This window comes from Pseudophryne corroboree, chromosome 3 (assembly GCF_028390025.1).
Source record: "Pseudophryne corroboree isolate aPseCor3 chromosome 3, aPseCor3.hap2, whole genome shotgun sequence".
NCBI lineage: Eukaryota > Metazoa > Chordata > Amphibia > Anura > Myobatrachidae > Pseudophryne > Pseudophryne corroboree.
The window spans coordinates 288115063-288135912 of record NC_086446.1 but is presented as its reverse complement, the minus strand read 5'-3'; the positions used below and the strand labels follow the sequence as shown (position 1 = coordinate 288135912).

The 20850-nt window shown below is 48.0% G+C and overlaps 1 protein-coding gene across 1 annotated transcript in view; it reads left to right on the top strand.

Moving 5' to 3' along the window:
* The window catches only part of MRGBP (MRG domain binding protein), a 34719-nt gene extending 14417 nt beyond the window's left edge, over positions 1-20302 (top strand). Inside the window, exons 4-5 of the mRNA XM_063959288.1 lie at positions 18896-18970; positions 19356-20302. Of these exons, the coding sequence (XP_063815358.1) occupies positions 18896-18970; positions 19356-19552 (272 nt within the window). The 3' untranslated portion in view covers positions 19553-20302. The remainder of the gene's footprint in view (positions 1-18895; positions 18971-19355) is intronic.
* The last annotated feature ends 548 nt before the right edge of the window (positions 20303-20850 follow it).

Here is a 20850-nt window from a genome sequence, read left to right as displayed (position 1 = left end):
GAAAAAGGGGCGGGGCTTCTCCCTCAGCACACTGGCGCCATTTTTTCTTCACAGTGCAGCTGGAAGACAGCTCCCCAGGCTCTCCCCTGTAGTTTTCAGGCTCAAAGGGTTAAAAAGAGAGGGGGGGCACTAAATTTAGGCGCAATATATGTATACAAGCAGCTATTGGGGGAAAAATCACTCAGTTATAGTGTTAATCCCTGCATTATATAGCGCTCTGGTGTGTGCTGGCATACTCTCTCTCTGTCTCCCCAAAGGACTTTGTGGGGTCCTGTCCTCAGTCAGAGCATTCCCTGTGTGTGTGCGGTGTGTCGGTACGGCTGTGTCGACATGTTGGATGAGGAAGGTTACGTGGAGGCGGAGCAGAGGCCGATAAATAGGATGTCGCCCCCTGTGGGGCCGACACCAGAGTGGATGGATAGGTGGAAGGTATTAACCGACAATGTCAACTTCTTACATAAAAGGCTGGATGACGTAGCAGCTGTGGGACAGCCGGCTTCTCAGCCCGCGCCTGCCCAGGCGTCTCAAAGGCCATCAGGGGCTCAAAAAACGCCCGTTACCTCAGATGGCAGACACAGATGTCGACACGGAGTCTGACTCCAGTGTCGACGAGGTTGAGACATATACACAATCCACTAGGAACATCAGTTACATGATCTCGGCAATGAAAAATGTGTTACGCATTTCTGACATGAACCCAAGTACCACATAAAAGGGGTTTTATTTTTGGGGAGAAAAAGCAGCCAGTGTTTTGTTCCCCCATCAGATGAATGAATGAAGTGTGTAAAGAAGTGTGGGTTCCCCCGATAAGAAACGGGTAATTTCTAAAAAGTTACTGATGGCGTACCCTTTCCCGCCAGAGGATAGGTCACGTTGGGAGATATCCCTTAGGGTGGATAAGGCGCTTACACGTTTGTCAAAAAAGGTGGCACTGCCGTCTTAGGATACGGCCACCTTGAAGGAGCCTGCTGATAAAAAGCAGTAGGCTATCCTGAAGTCTGTATATACACACTCAGGTTATATACTGAGACCTGCAATTGCCTCAGCATTAATAGTGCTGCTGCAGCGTGGTCTGATACCCTGTCAGATAATATTAATACTCTAAGACAGGGATAATATTTTGCTAACATAGAGCATATTAAAGACGTTGTCTTATATATAAAGGATGCACAGAGGGATATTTGCCGGCTGGCATCCAGAATTAATGCAATGTCCATTCTGCCAGGAGGGTATTAGAAACCCGGCAGTGGACAGGTGATGCTGCCTGTAAAAGGCACATGGAGATTCTGCCTTATAAGGGTGAGGAATTGTTTGGGGATGGTCTCTGGGACCTTGTATCCACAGCAACAGCTGGGAAGAAAATTTTTTACCTCAGGTTTCCTCACAGCCTAAGAAAGCACCGTATTTTCAGGTACAGTCCTTTCGGCTTCAGAAAAGCAAGCGGGTCAAAGGCGCTTCCTTTCTGCACAGAGACAAGGGAAGAAGGAAAAAGCTGCACCAGCAGCCAGTTCCCAGGATCAAAAATCTTCCCCCGCTTCCTCTGAGTCCACCGCATGACGCTGGGGCTCCACAGGTGGAGACAGGTGCGGTAGGGGCGCGTCTCGGGAACTTCAGGGACCAGTGGGCTTGCCCACAGGTGGATCCCTAGGTTCTGCAAATAGTATCACAGGGATACAGGCTGGAGTTCGAGGCGACTCCCCCTCGCCGTTACCTCACATCAGCCTTGCCTGCTGCCCTCGGGGAAAGGTAGTACTGGCGGCAATTCACAAGCTGTACTTCCAGCAGGTGAAATCAAGGTACCCCTCCTTCAACAAGGCCGGGGTTACTATTCCAAAATGTTGTGGTACCGAAACCAGACGGTTCGGTGAGACCCATTCTAAAATTGAAAGCCTTGAACACTTATATACGAAGGTTCAAGTTCAAAATGGAATCGCTCAGGGCGATTATTGCAAGCCTGGAGAATTTCATGGTATCACTGGACATCAAGGATGCTTACCTGCATGTCCCTATTTACCCTCTTCACCAGGAGTACCTCAAAATTGTGGTACAGGATTGTCATTACCAATTCCAGACGTTGCCGTTGGTCTGTCCCCGGCACCGAGGTATTTACCAAGGTGATGGCCGAAATAATTATCCCGTACTTGGACGATCTCCTTATAAAGGCGAGGTCCAGGGAGCAGTTGTTCGTCGGAGTAGCACTATCTCGGATTCTGAATATTCCAAAGTCGCCGCTGGTTCCTACGACGCGTCTACTGTTCCTGGGTATGGTTCTGGACACAGAACAGGATAAAAAGGGTTTCTCCCGGAGGAGAAGTCCAAGGAGTTGTCGTCTCTAGACAGAGACTTCCTAATACGTATACAGGTGTCGGTGCATCAATGCACGCGAGCCCTGGGAAAGATGGTAGCTTCTTACGAAGAAATTCCATTCACCAGGTCCCATGCAAGGATTTTCCAGTGGGATCTGTTGGACAAGTGGTCCGGGTCGCATCTTCAGATGCATCGGCGGATTACCCTGTCTCCAAGGGCCAGGGTGTCGCTGTTGTGGTGGCTGCAGAGTGCTCATCTTCTAGGGGGCCGCAGATTCGGCATACAGGACTGGGTCCTGGTGACCACGGATGCCAGCCTTCGAGGCTGGGGGGCAGTCACACAGGGAAGAAACTTCCAAGGCTATGGAAAAGTCAGGAGACTTCTGGAACTAAGGGCCATTTACAATGCCCTAAGTCAGGCTAGACCCCTGCTTCAACACCGGCCGGTGCTGATCCAGTCAGACAACATCACGGCGGTCGCTCATGTAAACCGACAGGGCGGCACAAGAAGCAGGATGGCGATGGCAGAAGCCACAAGGATTCTCCGATGGGCGGAAAATCATGTGTTAGCACTGTCAGCAGTGTTCATTCCCGGAGTGGACAACTGAGCAGCAGACTTTCTCAGAAGACACGACCTCCACCCGGGAGAGTGGGGACTTCATCCAGAAGTCTTCCAAATGATTGTACACCGTTGGGAAAGGCCACAGGTGGACATGATGGCGTCCCGCCTCAACTAAAAGTTACAAAGATATTGCGCCAGGTCAAGGACCCTCAGGCGATAGCTGTGGACGCTCTGGTAACACCGTGGGTGTACCAGTCGGTGAATGTGTTCCCTTCTCTGCCTCTCTTACCCAGGCTAATGAGAATAATAAGAAGGAGAGGAGTAAGAACTATACTCATTGTTCCGGGTTGGCCAAGAAGAGCTTGGTAACCAGAACTCCAAGAAATGATCTCAGAGGACCCATGGCCTCTGCCGCTCAGACAGGACCTGCTGCAGCAGGGGGCCTGTCTGTTCCAATACGTACCGCGGCTGCGTTTGACAGCATGGCGGTTGAACGCCGGATCCTGAAGGAAAAGGGAATTCCGGAGGAAGTTATCCCTACGCTATTTAAAGCTAGGAAAGAAGTGAACGCAAACCATTATCACCGCATATGGCGGAAATATGTTGTGTACTGTGAGGCCAGGAAGGCCCCAAAGGAGAAATTTCAGCTAGGTCGATTTCTGCACTTCCTACAGTCAGAGGTGACTATGGGCCTAAAATTGGGTTCCATTAAGGTCCAGATTTCGGCTCTATCGATTTTCTTCCAAAATTGAACTGGCTTCACTGCCTGAAGTTCAGACTTTTGTTAAGGGAGTGCTGCATAGTCAGCCCCCGTTTGTGCCTCCAGTGGCACTGTGGGATCTCAACGTGGTGTTGGATTTCCTGAAGTCGCATTGGGTTGAGCCACTTAAATCCGTGGAGCTATAATACCTCACGTGGAAAGTGGTCATTCTGTGGGCCTTGGCGTCGGCCAGGCGTGTATCAGAATTGGCGGTTTTGTCATACAAAAGCCCTTATCTGTATTTTATATGGATAAGGCAGAATTGAGAACTCGTTCCCAATTCCTTCCTAAGGTGGTATCAGTTTTTCATGTGAACCAACCTATTGTGGTGCCTGCGGCTACTTGGGACTTGGAGGATTCCAAGTTACTGGACGTAGTCAGGGCCCTGAAAAGTATATGTTTCCAGGACAGCTGGAGTCAGGAAAACTGACTCGCTATTTCTCCTGTATGCACCCAACAAGCTGGGTGCTCCTGCTTCTAAGCAGACGATTGCTCGCTGGATCTGTAGCACGATTCAACTTGCACATTCTGCGGCTGGACTGCCGCACCCTAAATCTGTAAAAGCCCATTCCACGAGGAAAGTGGGCTCTTCTTGGGCGGCTGCCCGAGGGGTCTCGGCTTTACAACTTTGCCGAGCTGTTACTTGGTCGGGTTAAAACATTTTTGTAAGAGTCTACAAGTTTGATACCCTGGCTGAGGAGGACCTAGAGTTTGCTCATTCGGTGCTGCAGAGTCATCCGCACTCTCCCGCCCGTTTGGGAGCTTTGGTATAATCCCCATGGTCCTTACGGAGTCCCAGCATCCACTTAGGACGTCAGAGAAAATAAGATTTTACTCACCGGTAAATCTATTTCTCGTAGTCCGTAGTGGCTGCTGGGCGCCCATCCCAAGTGCGGATTGTCTGCAATACTTGTTTATAGTTATTGCCTAACTAAAGGGTTATTGTTGAGCCATCTGTTGAGAGAGGCTCAGTTATATTTCATACTGTTAACTGGGTATAGTATCACGAGTTATACGGTGTGATTGGTGTGGCTGGTATGAGTCTTACCCGGGATTCAAAATCCTTCCTTATTGTGTCAGCTCTTCCGGGCACAGTATCCTAACTGAGGTCTGGAGGAGGGTCTTAGTGGGAGGAGCCAGTGCACACCAGGTAGTCCTAAAGCTTTCTTTAGTTGTGCCCAGTCTCCTGCGGAGCCGCTAATCCCCATGGTCCTTACGGAGTCCCAGCATCCACTACGGACTACGAGAAATAGATTTACCGGTGAGTAAAATCTTATTATTGTTTTCTTTGAAACATTTATACCTGCTAATTCCAGGTCTTTCTGAAGTTCTCCACAATTGGCTCTTGGAAAACTCTTTTCACTCCTTTGTCAGAAAACTTGTGAGGAACACCTGGTCATGGCTGGTTTATGGTGAAATGCTGTTCTTTCCACTTCCGGATTACAGCCCCAACAGTGCTCACTGGAACATTCAGAAGTTTAGAAATCCTTCTGTAACCAATGCCATCACTATGTTTTGCAACAATAAGGTTGCAAAAGTATTGAGAGAACTCTTTGGGCCTAATTCAGATCTAATCGCTGGGCTGCGTTTTTTTGCTGTCCTGCGATCAGATAGTCGCCGCCTACAGGGGCAGTGTATTTTCACTGTGCAAGTGTGTGTTCCTATGTGTAGCAGAGCTGCTAAAAATCAGTTTGTGTAGGCTCTGTGCAACCCAGCACTTACTCTTCCAGTGCGATTGAATCCTGCTGATTGGGGCTGGAGCTGACGTCAGACACCCTCCCTCAAAACGCTTGGACACGCCTGAGTTTTTCCAGATACTCCCTGAAAACGGTCAGTTGCCACCCACAAACGGCCTCTTCGTGTCAATCACCTTGTGAACGCCCGTGCAAATGGATCCTTCGCGCCATCCCGTCGCTGACCGCTGATGCCCATTGTAGCTGTCCAACGCGCCTGCGTATTGCGGCTCAGACGCATGCGCAGTTTGGATCTGATCGCCCGCTGTGTGAAAACGCACAGCAGCGATCAGATCTGAATTAGGCTCTTTGCTTTTACCCATCATGAGATGTTTCTTGTGTGACACCTTTTTATAGGCCATCAGTTGGGACTGAACCAACTTATATTAATTTGCACTGACTAGGGGCAGGATTGTTTTCTAATTACGGATAGATTTCAGCTGGTGTCTTGGCTTTCCAAGCCTTTTTGCACCTCCCTTTATGTGTTCAATACTTTTCCCCTGTGTCATTTCACATTATTACACATAACTTAATTTATGGATTTAATTTTTATGGTTCAATTTTTCTCTTACGTCCTAGAGGATGCTGGGGTCCACATTAGTACCATGGGGTGTAGACGGGTCCACCAGGAGCCATTGGCACTTTAAGAGTTTGAGAGTGTGGGCTGGCTCCTCCCTCTATGCCCCTCCTACCAGCCTCTGTTTAGAATTTATGCCCGGAGGATCCGGTCACAGCTAGGGGAGCTCAATGGGAGTTTTTCTAGTTTTATTATTTTTCTTAGAGTTAAGCACAGGGAGACAGCTGGCAACAGCCTCCCTGATTCGTGGGACTTAGGGGGGATTAGTGTCCTCCAGCCCTGAGAGGTTAATGGCCACTATCTCCGCTGACAGGACACTGAGCTCCTGAGGGTGATGATCGTTAGCCGCCCGAGGCGACCGCTCACTCCCGCAGCATGCCGCCACCCCCTAACAGAGCCAGAAGATTCCGGTGGCGAGTGTGTCACCGGCGACCCGACAAGCGGGGAGCCGGTGCGAATGGCGGCAACAGGGTAGGAGCGTAGTACTAACTGCACTCCGGAGAGCTCAGCTCCATAGAAGTTTCTTTAGTTTCTCTAACGTCCTAGTGGATGCTGGGACTCCGTCAGGACCATGGGGAATAGCGGGCTCCGCAGGAGACAGGGCACATCTAAAAAAGCTTTTAGGTCACATGGTGCGTACTGGCTCCTCCCCCTATGACCCTCCTCCAAGCCTCAGTTAGGTTTTTGTGCCCGTCCGAGAGGGTGCAATCTAGGTGGCTCTCCTAAAGAGCTGTTTAGAAAAGTTTTTTTTTAGGTTTCAATCTCAGTGATTCCTGCTGGCAACAGGATCACTGCATCGAGGGACTTAGGGGAGAGATTTCCAACTCACCTGCGTGCAGGATGGATTGGAGTCTTAGGCTACTGGACACTTAGCTCCAGAGGGAGTCGGAACACAGGTCAGCCTGGGGTTCGTCCCGGAGCCGCGCCGCCGATCCCCCTTACAGACGCTGAAGAGACGGCAGAACGGAGGTCCGGAAAGCAGGCGGCAGAAGACTCCTCAGTCTTCTTGAAGGTAGCGCACAGCACGGCAGCTGTGCGCCATTGTTGTCACACGGCTCACTGACTCAGTCACGGAGGGTGCAGGGCGCTGCTGGGGGCGCCCTGGGCAGCAATATAATTACCTTTAGTGGCAAAATAAATACATCACATATAGCCATTAAGGCTATATGTATGTATTTAACCCAGGCCAGTTTTCTTAAAAACCGGGGAAAAGCCCGCCGAAAAAGGGGCGGAGCTTATTCTCCTCAGCACTCAGCGCCATTTTCCTGCTCAGCTCCGCTGGTGAGGAAGGCTCCCAGGTCTCTCCCCTGCACTGCACTACAGAAACAGGGTAACAAAGAGAAGGGGGGCATAAATTGGCGATATTTATATATTAAGAGCGCATATATAGTAAACAACACCTTCTAGGGTTGTTTATATACATTTATAGCGTTTTTGGTGTGTGCTGGCAAACTCTCCCTCTGTCTCCCCAAAGGGCTAGGGGGTCCTGTCTTCGATTAGAGCATTCCCTGTGTGGCTGCTGTGTGTCGGTACGTGTGTGTCGACATGTATGAGGACGATGTTGGTGTGGAGGCAGAGCAATTGCCGATGATGGTAATGTCACCCCCTAGGGAGTCGACACCGGAATGGATGGCTTTAGTTATGGAATTACGTGATAATGTCAGCACATTACAAAAGTCAGTTGACGAAATAAGACGCCCGGCAAACCAGTTAGTACCGGTTCAGGCGTCTCAGACACCGTCAGGGGCTGTAAAACGTCCTTTACCTCAGTCAGTCGACACGGGTACCGACACAGATGAATCTAGTGTCGACGGTGAAGAAACAAACGTATTTTCCAATAGGGCCACACGTTATATGATCACGGCAATGAAGGAGGCTTTGCAGATCTCTGATACTGCTGGTACCTCAAAAAGGGGTATTATGTGGGGGGTGAAAAAACTACCTGTATTTTTTCCAGAATCAGAGGAATTGAATGACGTGTGTGATGAAGCGTGGGTTAACCCCGATAGAAAACTGCTAATTTCCAAGAAGTTATTGGCATTATACCCTTTCCCACCAGAGGTTAGGGCGCGCTGGGAAACACCCCCTAGGGTGGATAAGGCGCTCACACGTTTATCAAAGCAAGTGGCGTTGCCGTCTCCTGATACGGCCGCCCTCAAGGATCCAGCAGATAGGAGGCTGGAAACTACACTGAAGAGTATATACACACATACTGGTGTTATACTGCGACCGGCAATAGCCTCAGCCTGGATGTGCAGTGCTGGGGTAGTGTGGTTGGATTCTCTGACTGAAAATATTGATACCCTGGATAGGGACAGTATTTTATTGACTCTAGAGCAATTAAAGGATGCTTTCCTTTATATGCGAGATGCTCAGAGGGATGTTTGTACTCTAGCATCAAGAGTAAGCGCGATGTCCATATCTGCCAGAAGAAGTTTATGGACGCGACAGTGGTCAGGTGATGCGGATTCCAAGAGGCATATGGAAGTATTGCCATATAAAGGAGAGGAATTGTTTGGGGTCGGTCTTTCGGACCTGGTGGCCACGGCAACTGCCGGCAAATCCACTTTTTTACCTCAGACCCCCTCCCAACAGAAAAAGACACCGTCTTTTCAGCCGCAGTCCTTTCGCTCCTATAAAAAGCGACCAAAAGGACAGTCTTATCTGCCGCGAGGCAGAGGAAAGGGTAAGAAAGGGCAGCAAGCAGCCCCTGCCCAGGAACAGAAGCCCGCCCCGGCTTCTACAAAGCCATCAGCATGACGCTGGGGCTTTACAAGCGGACTCAGGAACGGTGGGGGGTCGACTCAAGATTTTCAGCAATCAATGGGTTCACTCACAAGTGGACCCGTGGGTCCTGCAGATGGTATCTCAGGGTTACATGCTGGAGTTCGAAAGGTCTCCCCCTCGCCGGTTCCTAAAGTCTGCTTTACCAACGTCTCCCTCAGAAAGGACGTCGGTTTTGGAAGCCATTCACAAGCTGTATTCTCAGCAGGTGATAGTCAAGGTACCCCTCCTACAACAGGGAAAGGGGTATTATTCCACACTATTTGTGGTACCGAAACCGGACGGTTCGGTAAGGCCTATTCTAAATCTGAAATCCTTGAACCTGTACATAAAGAAATTCAAGTTCAAGATGGAGTCACTCAGAGCAGTGATAGCGAATCTGGAAGAAGGAGACTTCATGGTGTCCTTGGACATAAAAGATGCTTATCTACATGTCCCGATTTACCCCTCACACCAAGGGTATCTCAGGTTCGTGATACAAGACTGTCATTATCAGTTTCAAACGCTGCCGTTTGGGTTGTCCACGGCCCCTCGGGTCTTTACCAAGGTAATGACCGAAATGATGGTTCTTCTACGAAGAAAAGGCGTATTAATTATCCCTTACTTGGACGATCTCCTGATAAGGGCAAAGTCCAGAGAACAGCTGGAAGTCGGTGTAGCGCTAACACAAGTAGTGCTTCAGCAACACGGGTGGATTCTAAATCTTCCAAAATCTCAATTGACCCCGACAACACATCTGCTGTTCCTGGGCATGATTCTGGACACGGTTCAGAAAAAGGTATTTCTCCCGGAAGAGAAAGCAAGGGAGTTATCCGAACTTGTCAAGAACCTCCTAAAACCAGGAACTGTGTCAGTACATCAATGCACAAGAGTCCTGGGAAAGATGGTGGCTTCGTACGAAGCGATTCCATTCGGCAGATTCCATGCACGAACATTTCAGTGGGATCTGCTGGACAAATGGTCCGGATCGCATCTGCACATGCATCAGCGGATAACACTGTCACCGAGAACAAGGTTGTCTCTCCTGTGGTGGTTACAGACTGCCCATCTGTTAGTGGGCCGCAGATTCGGCATACAGGACTGGGTCCTGGTGACTACGGATGCCAGCCTACGAGGTTGGGGAGCAGTCACAAAGGGAAGAAACTTCCAGGGCGTGTGGTCAAACCTGGAGACGTCTCTTCACATAAATATACTGGAGCTAAGAGCGATCTACAATGCTCTAAGCCTGGCAAAATCGCTGCTTCAGGGTCAGCCGGTGTTGATCCAGTCCGACAACATCACGGCAGTCGCCCACGTAAACGACAAGGCGGCACGAGAAGCAGGAGTGCAATGGCAGAAGCTGCAAGGATTCTGCGCTGGGCGGAGAATCCTGTCGTAGCACTGTCAGCAGTGTTCATCCCGGGAGTGGACAACTGGGAAGCAGATTTCCTCAGCAGACACGACCTTCACCCGGGAGAGTGGGGACTTCATCCAGAAGTTTTCCACATGATTGTGAACCGTTGGGAAAAACCAAAGGTGGACATGATGGCGTCTCGCCTCAACAAAAAATTGGACAGGTATTGCGCCAGGTCAAGAGACCCTCAGGCAATAGCTGTGGACGCTCTGGTAACACCGTGGGTGTACCAGTCAGTGTATGTGTTCCCTCCTCTGCCTCTCATACCAAAGGTACTGAGAATTATACGGAAAAGAGGAGTAAGAACAATACTGGTAGCTCCGGACTGGCCAAGAAGAACTTGGTATCCGGAACTTCAAGAGATGCTCACGGAGGATCCGTGGCCTCTACCTCTAAGAAGGGATCTGCTTCAGCAGGGACCTTGTATGTTCCAAGACTTACCGCGGCTGCGTTTGACGCCATGGCGGTTGAACGCCGGATTCTAAAAGAGAAGGGCATTCCTGAGGAAGTTATTCCTACTTTAATTAAAGCCAGGAAAGAAGTGACCGCACAACATTATCACCGCATTTGGAGAAAACATGTTGCGTGGTGTGAGGCCAAGAAGGCTCCAACGGAAGAATTTCAATTGGGTCGATTCTTACATTTCCTGCAAGCAGGATTGTCTATGGGCCTCAAATTGGGGTCCATTAAAGTTCAAATTTCGGCCTTATCAATTTTCTTCCAGAAGGAATTGGCGTCAGTGCCTGAAGTACAAACTTTTGTCAAAGGTGTACTACATATACAACCCCCAATAGTGCCTCCAGTGGCACCGTGGGATTTGAACGTGGTTCTAAATTTTCTCAAATCTCATTGGTTTGAGCCTTTAAAATCGGTAGATTTAAAATACCTTACATGGAAGGTAACCATGCTGTTGGCCCTGGCTTCAGCCAGGAGAGTTTCGGAGTTGGCAGCTTTGTCATACAAAAGCCCATATCTGCTATTCCATTCGGACAGGGCAGAATTGAGGACACGTCCTCAATTTCTCCCTAAGGTGGTTTCGGCATTTCACTTGAACCAGCCTATTGTGGTGCCTGCGGCTACTAGCGACTTGGAGGACTCCAAGTTACTGGACGTTGTCAGAGCATTAAAAATATATATTTCAAGGACAGCTGGAGACAGAAAATCTGACTCGTTGTTTACATTGTATGCACCCAACAAGTTGGGTGCTCCTGCGTCTAAACAGACGATTGCACGTTGGATATGTAGTACAATCCAACTTGCACATTCTGTGGCAGGCCTGCCACAGCCTAAATCTGTAAAGGCCCATTCCACAAGGAAAGTGGGCTCATCCTGGGCGGCTGCCCGAGGAGTCTCGGCATTACAACTTTGCCGAGCAGCTACGTGGTCAGGGGAGAACACGTTTGTAAAATTTTACAAATTTGATACTCTGGCTAAAGAGGACCTGGAGTTCTCTCATTCGGTGCTGCAGAGTCATCCGCACTCTCCCGCCCGTTTGGGAGCTTTGGTATAATCCCCATGGTCCTGACGGAGTCCCAGCATCCACTAGGACGTTAGAGAAAATAAGAATTTACTTACCGATAATTCTATTTCTCATAGTCCGTAGTGGATGCTGGGCGCCCATCCCAAGTGCGGATTGTCTGCAATGCTTGTACATAGTTATTGTTACAAAAATCGGGTTATTACTGTTGTTGTGAGCCATCTGTTCAGAGGCTACTTCGTTTGTGTTATCATACTGTTAACTGGGTTCAGATCACAAGTTGTACGGTGTGATTGGTGTGGCTGGTATGAGTCTTACCCGGGATTCAAGATCCTTCCTTATTGTGTACGCTCGTCCGGGCACAGTACCTAACTGAGGCTTGGAGGAGGGTCATAAGGGGAGGAGCCAGTACGCACCATGTGACCTAAAAGCTTTTTTAGATGTGCCCTGTCTCCTGCGGAGCCCGCTATTCCCCATGGTCCTGACGGAGTCCCAGCATCCACTACGGACTATGAGAAATAGAATTATCGGTAAGTAAATTCTTATTTTTTTTCATTTTAAAAGAGTTTAGGCACAGGGAAGCTGCTGGCAACAGCCTCCCTGCTTCGTGGGACTAAGGGGGGGGGGGGGGGGGGAGTAGTGTCCACACTAAGGGGTCTGAGCCACTTTCTCCGCTGAGAGGACACTGAGCTACTGAGGGAGCAGATCGATCGCCACCACAGGGGATCGCTCACCCCAGCAGTATGCCGCCTACCTCCTTACAAAGCCAGAAGACTTCAGTGGCGAGTTAGTCACCGGCCCCACTGGCAAGCGGGGAGCCGGTGTGAAGATGGCTGCAGTACAAACTGCGCTCCGGGGCTCAGCAGTACATGGTGGGGCGCCCTGAGCCAGCGCCTACACCCTAAACTGGTCACACAGCCTATCGGGGACCCTGGATCACCGCCAGCAATATACCTCAGACCAGTATAATTTCAAACAAGAGCGGGAGCCATCGCCAAAAAAGGGGGCAGAGCTTCTCCTCAGAGCGGACACAGCAGCGTTCAGCGCCATCTTTCCTGCATGCAGAGCCGCTGACGGGAGAGCTGTCCCTCCACTTCAACTCCAGCTATCTGTACGGTACCAGGGGTTTGTAGAAGGGTGGGGGTGCGGTGTAATAGACTGTGTAATCTATTAAGGTACACAGTTGGCACTGGTAAAGGGTGTCCTTTATCTTTGGAAGCGCTGTGTGTGGTTTGGCTCTAAACTCTTTGTCTCTCCTGGCATGCTTAGGAGAGAAACTCTTTCTGCATTTCCGTGTGTGTGTGCGCTCACAATAAGAACTTATGTCTAGGGACTCTGTGTCATATGCTGCAGAGGATTTGTCCTCTCAGGATGATCCCATGCCATGTAATCAGGATTGTTTTAGCACAGATTCCTATAAGAGAACCGGAGTGGTTATCCTCTATTAAAAGTATGATTTCTCAGATTTCTACTAGGGTAGCACAAAATGAAACTGCAACTCGGGTTTTGCAGAACTCTATGGCTGTTTGGTCTGGGTCGGCACCTTCAGGGCCCCCTGGCACTCACTCTCAAAAACATGCTCTTGCCCAGATTATGCAGGACGACACGGATACCGACTCTGACACGGTATACGGTGATGGGGACGTGCTGAGGGGGGCGGCATCTCTTGCAAAAGTGTTGCAGTTGATGATCGAAGCCATTAGAAATGTGTTAAATATTGCCGAAGCAATACCGGAGCAGGTTGAGGAGGCTTACTTCACGGATAATAAGAAAGCCTCGCTAACCTTTCCTGCGTCAAGAGTTAAATGCTATATTTGAAAAATCTTGGGAAAAGCCAGAAAAAAAAATTCCAGATCCCAAGAAAGGTTCTGGTTGCATTCCCCTTCCCTGAGGAGGATAGGAAAAAATGGGAAAACCCACCCATAGTTGACGCATCTGTGTCTAGATTGTCAAAGAAGGTGATTTTACCTGTTCTGGGATCTGCCGCGTTAAATGAACCGGCTGATCGCAAGATTGACACTACGCTCAAATCCATATACACGGCTTCGGGGGCGATATTACGGCCTACCATTGCCTGTGCATAGATTTCTAAGACTATAGTAAAGTAGTCTGGCACGTTACTTGGGGAATTGGATACAATGGATAAAAGTGACGTTGAATTGTTCTTGCGTAACATACAGGATTCTGCGGGATTTATGGTGGAATCCATGAAAGACCTGGGTTCAATGGGTGCAGGGATTTCTTCCATGTCTGTCTCAGCTCGTAGAGGACTCTGGCTGCGCTAATGGCCTGCCGACACAGAATCCAGGAGAGGTGTAGAGAACCTATCCTACCCAGGTCATGCTCTTTTTGGGGAAGCGCTAGATGCGTGCATTTCCACGGCAACTGCGGGTAAGTCACCTTTTCTTCCTTCAGCTGCGCCTGCTACGAAGAAACCTTTTTCTTAAGCTACGTCACAGTCCTTTCGAACGCCTAAAACAAGAAGGTGCAAGCAGCCCAACACCTTCTTTTGAGGAGGTCGGGCAAATTTAAAAAAATTTGCTACTGCAGGCTCCCATGACCAGAAGCCTACTTCTGGTACATCAAAATCTTCGGCATGACGGTGGAACGCACGTCCTGGAGGAAGGACCATGGGGGCAAGGCTAAAAAGGTTCAGCCACATTTGGGTGGCGTCCAGCCTGGACCACTGGGTGCAGGATATTGTTTCCCAGGGTTACAGGCTGGAGTTTCAAGACCTCCCGCCTCACCGATTCTTCAAATCAGTCTTACCAGCTTTGCTGGCAGACAGGGCTATCTTACAGGAAACCATCTAAAAATTGGTAGGGTCACAAGTTATTGTCCCAGTTCCAGCTCATATGCAAAACAAGGGTTATTATTCGAACCTTTTTGTGGTACCGAAGCCGGATGGTTCGGTCAGGCCAATTTTTTATTTGAAATCGTTAAACCCCTATATGAGGGAGTTCAAATTCAAAATGGTATCTCTGAGAGCGGTGATCTCAGGTCTGGAGGAGGGAGAGTTCATGGTTTCCCTGGATATCAAGGATGCGTACCTCCACATTCCAAATGGCCGCCCCATCAGGCTTAGCTCCGATTCGCACTGTTAGACAGTCACTTTCAGTTCCAGGCACTGCCACTCGGTCTCTCCACGGCACCGAGGGTGTTCACCAAGGTGATGGCAGAGATGATAGTTCTTCTGCGCAGGCAGGGTGTGAACATAATTCCGTATCTGGACGATCTGCTGATAAAGGCAGTGTCCAGGGAGAAGTTGTTGCAGTCCATTGCTCTGATGACTGCTCAGGAATCACGATAGGATCCTGAACCTTCCAAAATCGCATTTGGAACCGACGAGATTGTCTTTCCTGGGGATGATCCTCGATACGGAAGTGCAGAGGATGTTTCTTCCACTGGAGAAAGCGTTGGTGATACAATCCATGGTCCGGGATGTCTTGAAGCCTGCCTGGGTATCAGTTCATCAGTGCATTCGCCTTCTGGGGAAGATGGTTGCCTCCTACGATGCTCTACAGTACGGAAGATTCCATGCTGGTTCTCCTAGACAAATGGTCGGGATCTCATCTTCACATGCACCAGGGAATACGTCTCTCGCCGAGGGCAAGGATTTCGCTCCTCTGGTGGTTGCAAATGCCTCACCTTCTGGAGGGCCGCAGGTTCAGAATTCAGAACTGGATCCTTCTGACCACGGATGCAGGTCTCAGAGGTTGGGGAGCGGTCACCCAGGGGGAAACCTTCCAAGGAAGATGGTCAAATCAGGAAGCCATTCTTCCAATAAACATTCTGGAATTAAGAGCCGTGTACAACGGTCTTCTCCAAGCAGCTCATTTTCTACAAGATCGGGCCATTCAAGTACAGTCGGACAATGTAACAACGGTGGCCTACATAAACCGACGGAGGTACAAAGAGCCGAGCTGCAATGTCAGAGGTGACAAGAATCCTCCCCTGGGCAGAAAGGCACGTGTTGGAGCTATCAGCGATCTTCCTCCCAGGAGTGGACAACTGGGAAGCAGACTTCCTCAGCAGACACGATCTCCATCCAGGAGAATGGGGCCTCCATCCGGAGGTGTTCGCAGACGTAACCTGTCGTTGGGGCGTGCCTCAAATAGACATGATGGCCTCACGTCTCAACAAGAAGCTTCGGAGGTACTGTTCCAGGTCGAGAGACCCTCAAGCAGTGGCAGTGGATGCCCTGGTAACTCCGTGGGTGTTCAAGTCAGTGTATATGTTCCCTTCACTTCCACTCATTCCAAGAATTCTAAAGCTCATAAAGAGAACAAGGGTTCAGGCAATTCTCATTGCTCCGGACTGGCCAAGGCGAGCTTGGTATGCGGATCTTCTGGACCTACTGCTAGAAGAACCGTGGCCTCTTCCTCTTCGCGAAGACCTTCTGCAACAGGCGCCATTCGCTTATCAGGACTTACCGCGGCTATGTTTGACGGCATGACGGTTTGAACGCCAGATCTTAGCCAGAAAGGGTATTCCAAGCAAGGTTATTCCTACCCTGATACAGGCTAGGAAAGGGGTAACGTCTAAACATTACCATCACATTTGTAGAAAATAGGTGTCTATGAATCCAAGAAATTTCCTACCGTGGAGTTTCAACTTGGACATTTTCTCCTCTTCCTGCAAGCCGGTGTGGATATGGGTCTGCGTTTGGGATCCATAAAGGTCCAGATTTTAGCCTTATCCATTTTCTTCCAGAAACAATTGACTGCCCTCCCTGAGGTTCAGACCTTTTTGAAATCGGATTGGTTTGAGCCTTTACAGGAGGCTGAGGTTAAGTTTCTCACGTGGAAGGCTGTCACTTTGTTGGCCTTAGCTTCTGCTCGACGTGTGTCGGAATTGGTGGATTTGTCCTGTAAAATCCCCTACTTAATTTTCCATGAGGATAGAGCTGAGCTCAGGGCGCGTCAGCAGTTCCTTCCAAAGGTTGTGTCGGCTTTTCTTATCAACCAACCTATTGTGGTGTCAGTTGCTACTGAGTCCTCAATTGCATCAAAGACCTTGGATGTTGTGAGGGCTTTGAGAATCTATGTGAAGAGGACTGCTCGTCACAGAAAATCGGACTCTATTTGTACTGTATGATCCCAAGAAAATTGGGTGTCCTGCTTCTAAGCAGGCGATCTCTCGCTGGATCAGGTTCACTATCCAGCATGCATATTCTACGGCAGGATTGCAGTGTCCAAAATCGGTTAAGGCCCACTCTACTCGTAAGGTGGGGTTTTCCTGGGCGGCTGCCCGGGTGTCTCGGTTTTACAGCTTTTTGCGAGCGGCTACTTGGTCAGGGTCGAACACGTTTGCTAAGTTCTACAAGTTCGATACTTTGTCCTCTGAGAACCTAAAGTTTGGTCAGTCAGTTCTGCAGAAGCCTTCGCGCTCTCCCTCCCGTTCTGGGAGCTTTGGTACATCCCCATGGTACTAATGTGGACCCCAGCATCCTCTAGGATTTAAATTACCTACCGGTAAATAATTTTCTCGTAGTCCGTAGAGGATGCTGGGTGCCCGCCCTTCGTTATCCTGCAGTGGTTATCTGGTTCAGTACGACTTTGTTCTTAGTTGCGTACGGCCTTGTAACTTGGTTAAGTGTTGTTTCAAGCTAGTTAGCTTGGTTTGCCTTATATGTGTGAGCTGGTATGAATCTCGCCACTATCTGTGTATAATCCGTTTCTCGAAGATGTCATTCTCCTCAGCCAGCCCACACTCTCAAACTCTTAAAGTGCCAATGGCTCCTGGTGGACCCATCTATACCCCATGGTACTAATATGGACCCCAGTATCCTCTACGGACTACGAGAAAATGATTTACCGGTAGGTAATGAAAATCCTATTATTTGCATGTGTGGATTGTATGGGTTACTGACATTTAGTAAAAATTTCATTACAATAGTCCCATTACAAATATAATTTACTGAGAAAAATGTGTTCAATACTTATTTTACCCTCTGTATTGCTAAATCTGTAGGTGCTTTTTCCAGCAAATGACAAATAGGAGTAGTTATCCTGACACCCTGAGGAAGGATTTACATCCGAAACGCGTTGGTGCTATTATAGAAGGACCCCAGGCTTGAACCCTACCACCTATGTGGATATCCACTTGGATTGAATATAACAGCTAATATCTTAGTGGTTTATACCTATCCCCTATTCCATCTAAGGGGTATAAGTGGAAGTGGCCTTGCCTGTCTATAGGAGGGTGCCTTGTTTTTATTGTTATATTTTTTCACTTTGGGTGAAAATAAAACTGTGCTTTTAAAGAGAACACGCAGTTGGATTTTAATATCGTATGAAAGGCTATATTTGAAGTACGGAAAATCTCGGTGAAGGAATACTAAAGATATCTTTGGATGCACATAGGGCTTTTTATAAAGGTAAGCCATGTTTTAATGGATGGATATCATTGGTGTCACTATGCAGTGAATGGAAGAAGTGGAAAAAATCTTGAAAGAAACCTTTATGGGAACGTATTGTTTGTAAGAAAGGTCAGTTTCAGTGACACAGCAGGATAACAGCAAACAGATTGGAGACCTTCTCATATATGGTGTTATATTCTGTTTGAGGATTCCCAAGATATAAGGATTTCGGGTTTATGTAGCAGCGCTTGGAGATCGTTCATCATATGTATTTGTCCATTACAAATATAATTTACTGAGAAAAATGTGTTCAATACTTATTTTACCCGCTGTATTGCTAAATCTGTAGGTGCTTTTTCCAGCAAATGACAAATAGGAGTAGTTATCCTAAATACTTAATACCCAGAATAAGATCATCCACAGTTGATCTCCATTTTGTGATCCAGAACATTCATATACATTGTTTTTCATGTCCGCCTCTGTTTTATCTAGTAGCATAGTTATCACAGGGGGTAATTCCAAGTTGATCGCAGCAGGAAATTTTTTAGCAGTTGGTCAAAACCATATGCACTGCAGGGGGGCAGATATAACATTTGCAGAGAGAGATAGATTTGGGTGTGGTGAGTTAAATCTGCAATCTAAATTGCAGTGTAAAAGTAAAGCAGCCAGTATTTACCATGCACAGAAACAAAATAACCCACCCAAATCTAACTCTCTCTGCAAATGTTATATCTGCCCCCCCCTGCAGTGCACATGATTTTGCCCAACTGCTAAAAAATTTCCTGCTGCGATCAACTTGGAATTACCCCCAGTGATAACTTTTAGTAAGTAAACCAGAGAAACTCATGAATTTTGACTAATTTTAGGTTCTAGAAGTTCAGGTTTCCAAACCTGCTACACATGGACAGAAAAACATTAAAATCGCCAATATTATTGTTTTAGGTAAAGTGACCACAGAGGAGGAGATTAAGGATGAGATCAAGGAGGAGGTTGATCCACACCCTGTATCTGATGAAGGTGAGACATCTTCTATTTCCTCTGCTAGATCTACAGGTACTTTCATCTAATCTGTTCCCAGGAACAACATATATAATTACCTTACAGGTTGGGATGTAAAGAACCCCTTCTTATTATGCTCGTATACAGTCGTGAGGTGGTTTGACAAACCTGGCAGCGGTGTGTTTTCCATTAGACACTCCATGTGCAGTTACTATTTAGCAGAGAACATTTTTACAAGTGCCGGACATTATGGGACCATTTATAAACCTTAGTTTGCTTCGGTAATAACCACTACAGCACAGTACTGCAGTATGTCCCCACCATACTGGACAGGACGTTTTTCTTTGCATGTCTCTTGTGTCTGTACAGTTTTATTTATCCATATTTTTTCTCTCCTTTACAGCTTTTACAAACTCATCTGTGACCTCAGTAAAGAGTCTGGACAAACCGAGTGGGAAAGAGAAGGAGAGAACACTGTCAGAGTCTGGCTCTAAGGAGTCTGGTGACAAGAGGAAACGGAGCCGCCTCACTGAGAAAGTTGTTAATGCTAATAACAGCAATCCGTCTAGTCCTAATGCAAGCAAGAGGAGACGCACGTAGGGAGGACACCAGCCTGGAGGGCTGCTTAACATGACACCAGAGCACACCCTTGCAAGAAACTCATATGTTGCCATTGTAATATTGATGATCACAAGGCCTCAGTTTTGATATTTCAGATTTAAGACTAAGATATGAGCCTTTGTGAGTGTGTCACATGGTGCTCCGTGGTGGCTATTCTCATGTGCTCTCTGGTCTGGGCACAGGATGAGTCTTGTTATATACACGTGTGTCTGGGCTATTTTACTCCCATTCTTTCATAGATGTAGACAAGTTGTTTTCATTCAACCCTTGAATTGAAATAGCAGCTGTATAATGTTAGGCAACTTACTGTAGCTACCGTTGAACTACAACTGCGAGCAATCCCTCCTACTCAGACCACTGAGAGGAATAGAAGTATGGTGGAAGTTGTGGTTCAAGAACCCTTTTATAGCCACCATCTTAACCCTGTTGTAGATACCTTTGTACTGTAGGTGGCACCTGTGGTCTTGCACCTTGAATTTTATAGGAATTTTGTACTATGCCTATATTCTTGGAGGCTTCTAGTCATCCTGATAATAGTTAGTGGAGCTTTCCTGGATTTCCGGAATTGTAAACTGGTTGCAGAGACTGAAACCCAGTAGCTGACTGCAGCTCTATTTAAGATCTGTAGATTTTTATGTTACATACCGCACATCATTTGTTAATCCCATTATTTAAGAAAATTTTTAAGGATGTTTTAGAGATGTTTTGTATATAAACAGTTCAACTGTCTGTCTCCAATTTTGTTTCTTACATGTTCACACACAGATATTGGTCATATGTCCAGTGTCCGGTCATTTATAAGTCTGATTATACCCTGCGGCAAAATTTAGGTCTAAGCGCTTCTATACAGGTCACTGAACTCCTGAGAAGTGACTTCCAATACTGTTTATTTCTCTGACGTCCTAGTGGATGCTGGGAACTCCGTAAGGACCATGGGGAATAGACGGGCTCCGCAGGAGACTGGGCACTCTAAAGAAAGATTAGGTACTATCTGGTGTGCACTGGCTCCTCCCTCTATGCCCCTCCTCCAGACCTCAGTTAGAATCTGTGCCCGGCCAGAGCTGGATGCACCTAGTGGGCTCTCCTGAGCTTGCTAGAAAGATAGTATTTGTTAGGTTTTTTATTTTCAGTGAGATCTGCTGGCAACAGACTCACTGCTACGTGGGACTGAGGGGGAGAGAAGCAAACCTACCTGCGTGCAGTTAGCTTGTGCTTCTTAGGCTACTGGACACCATTAGCTCCAGAGGGTTCGAACACAGGGCCTGACCTCGATCGTC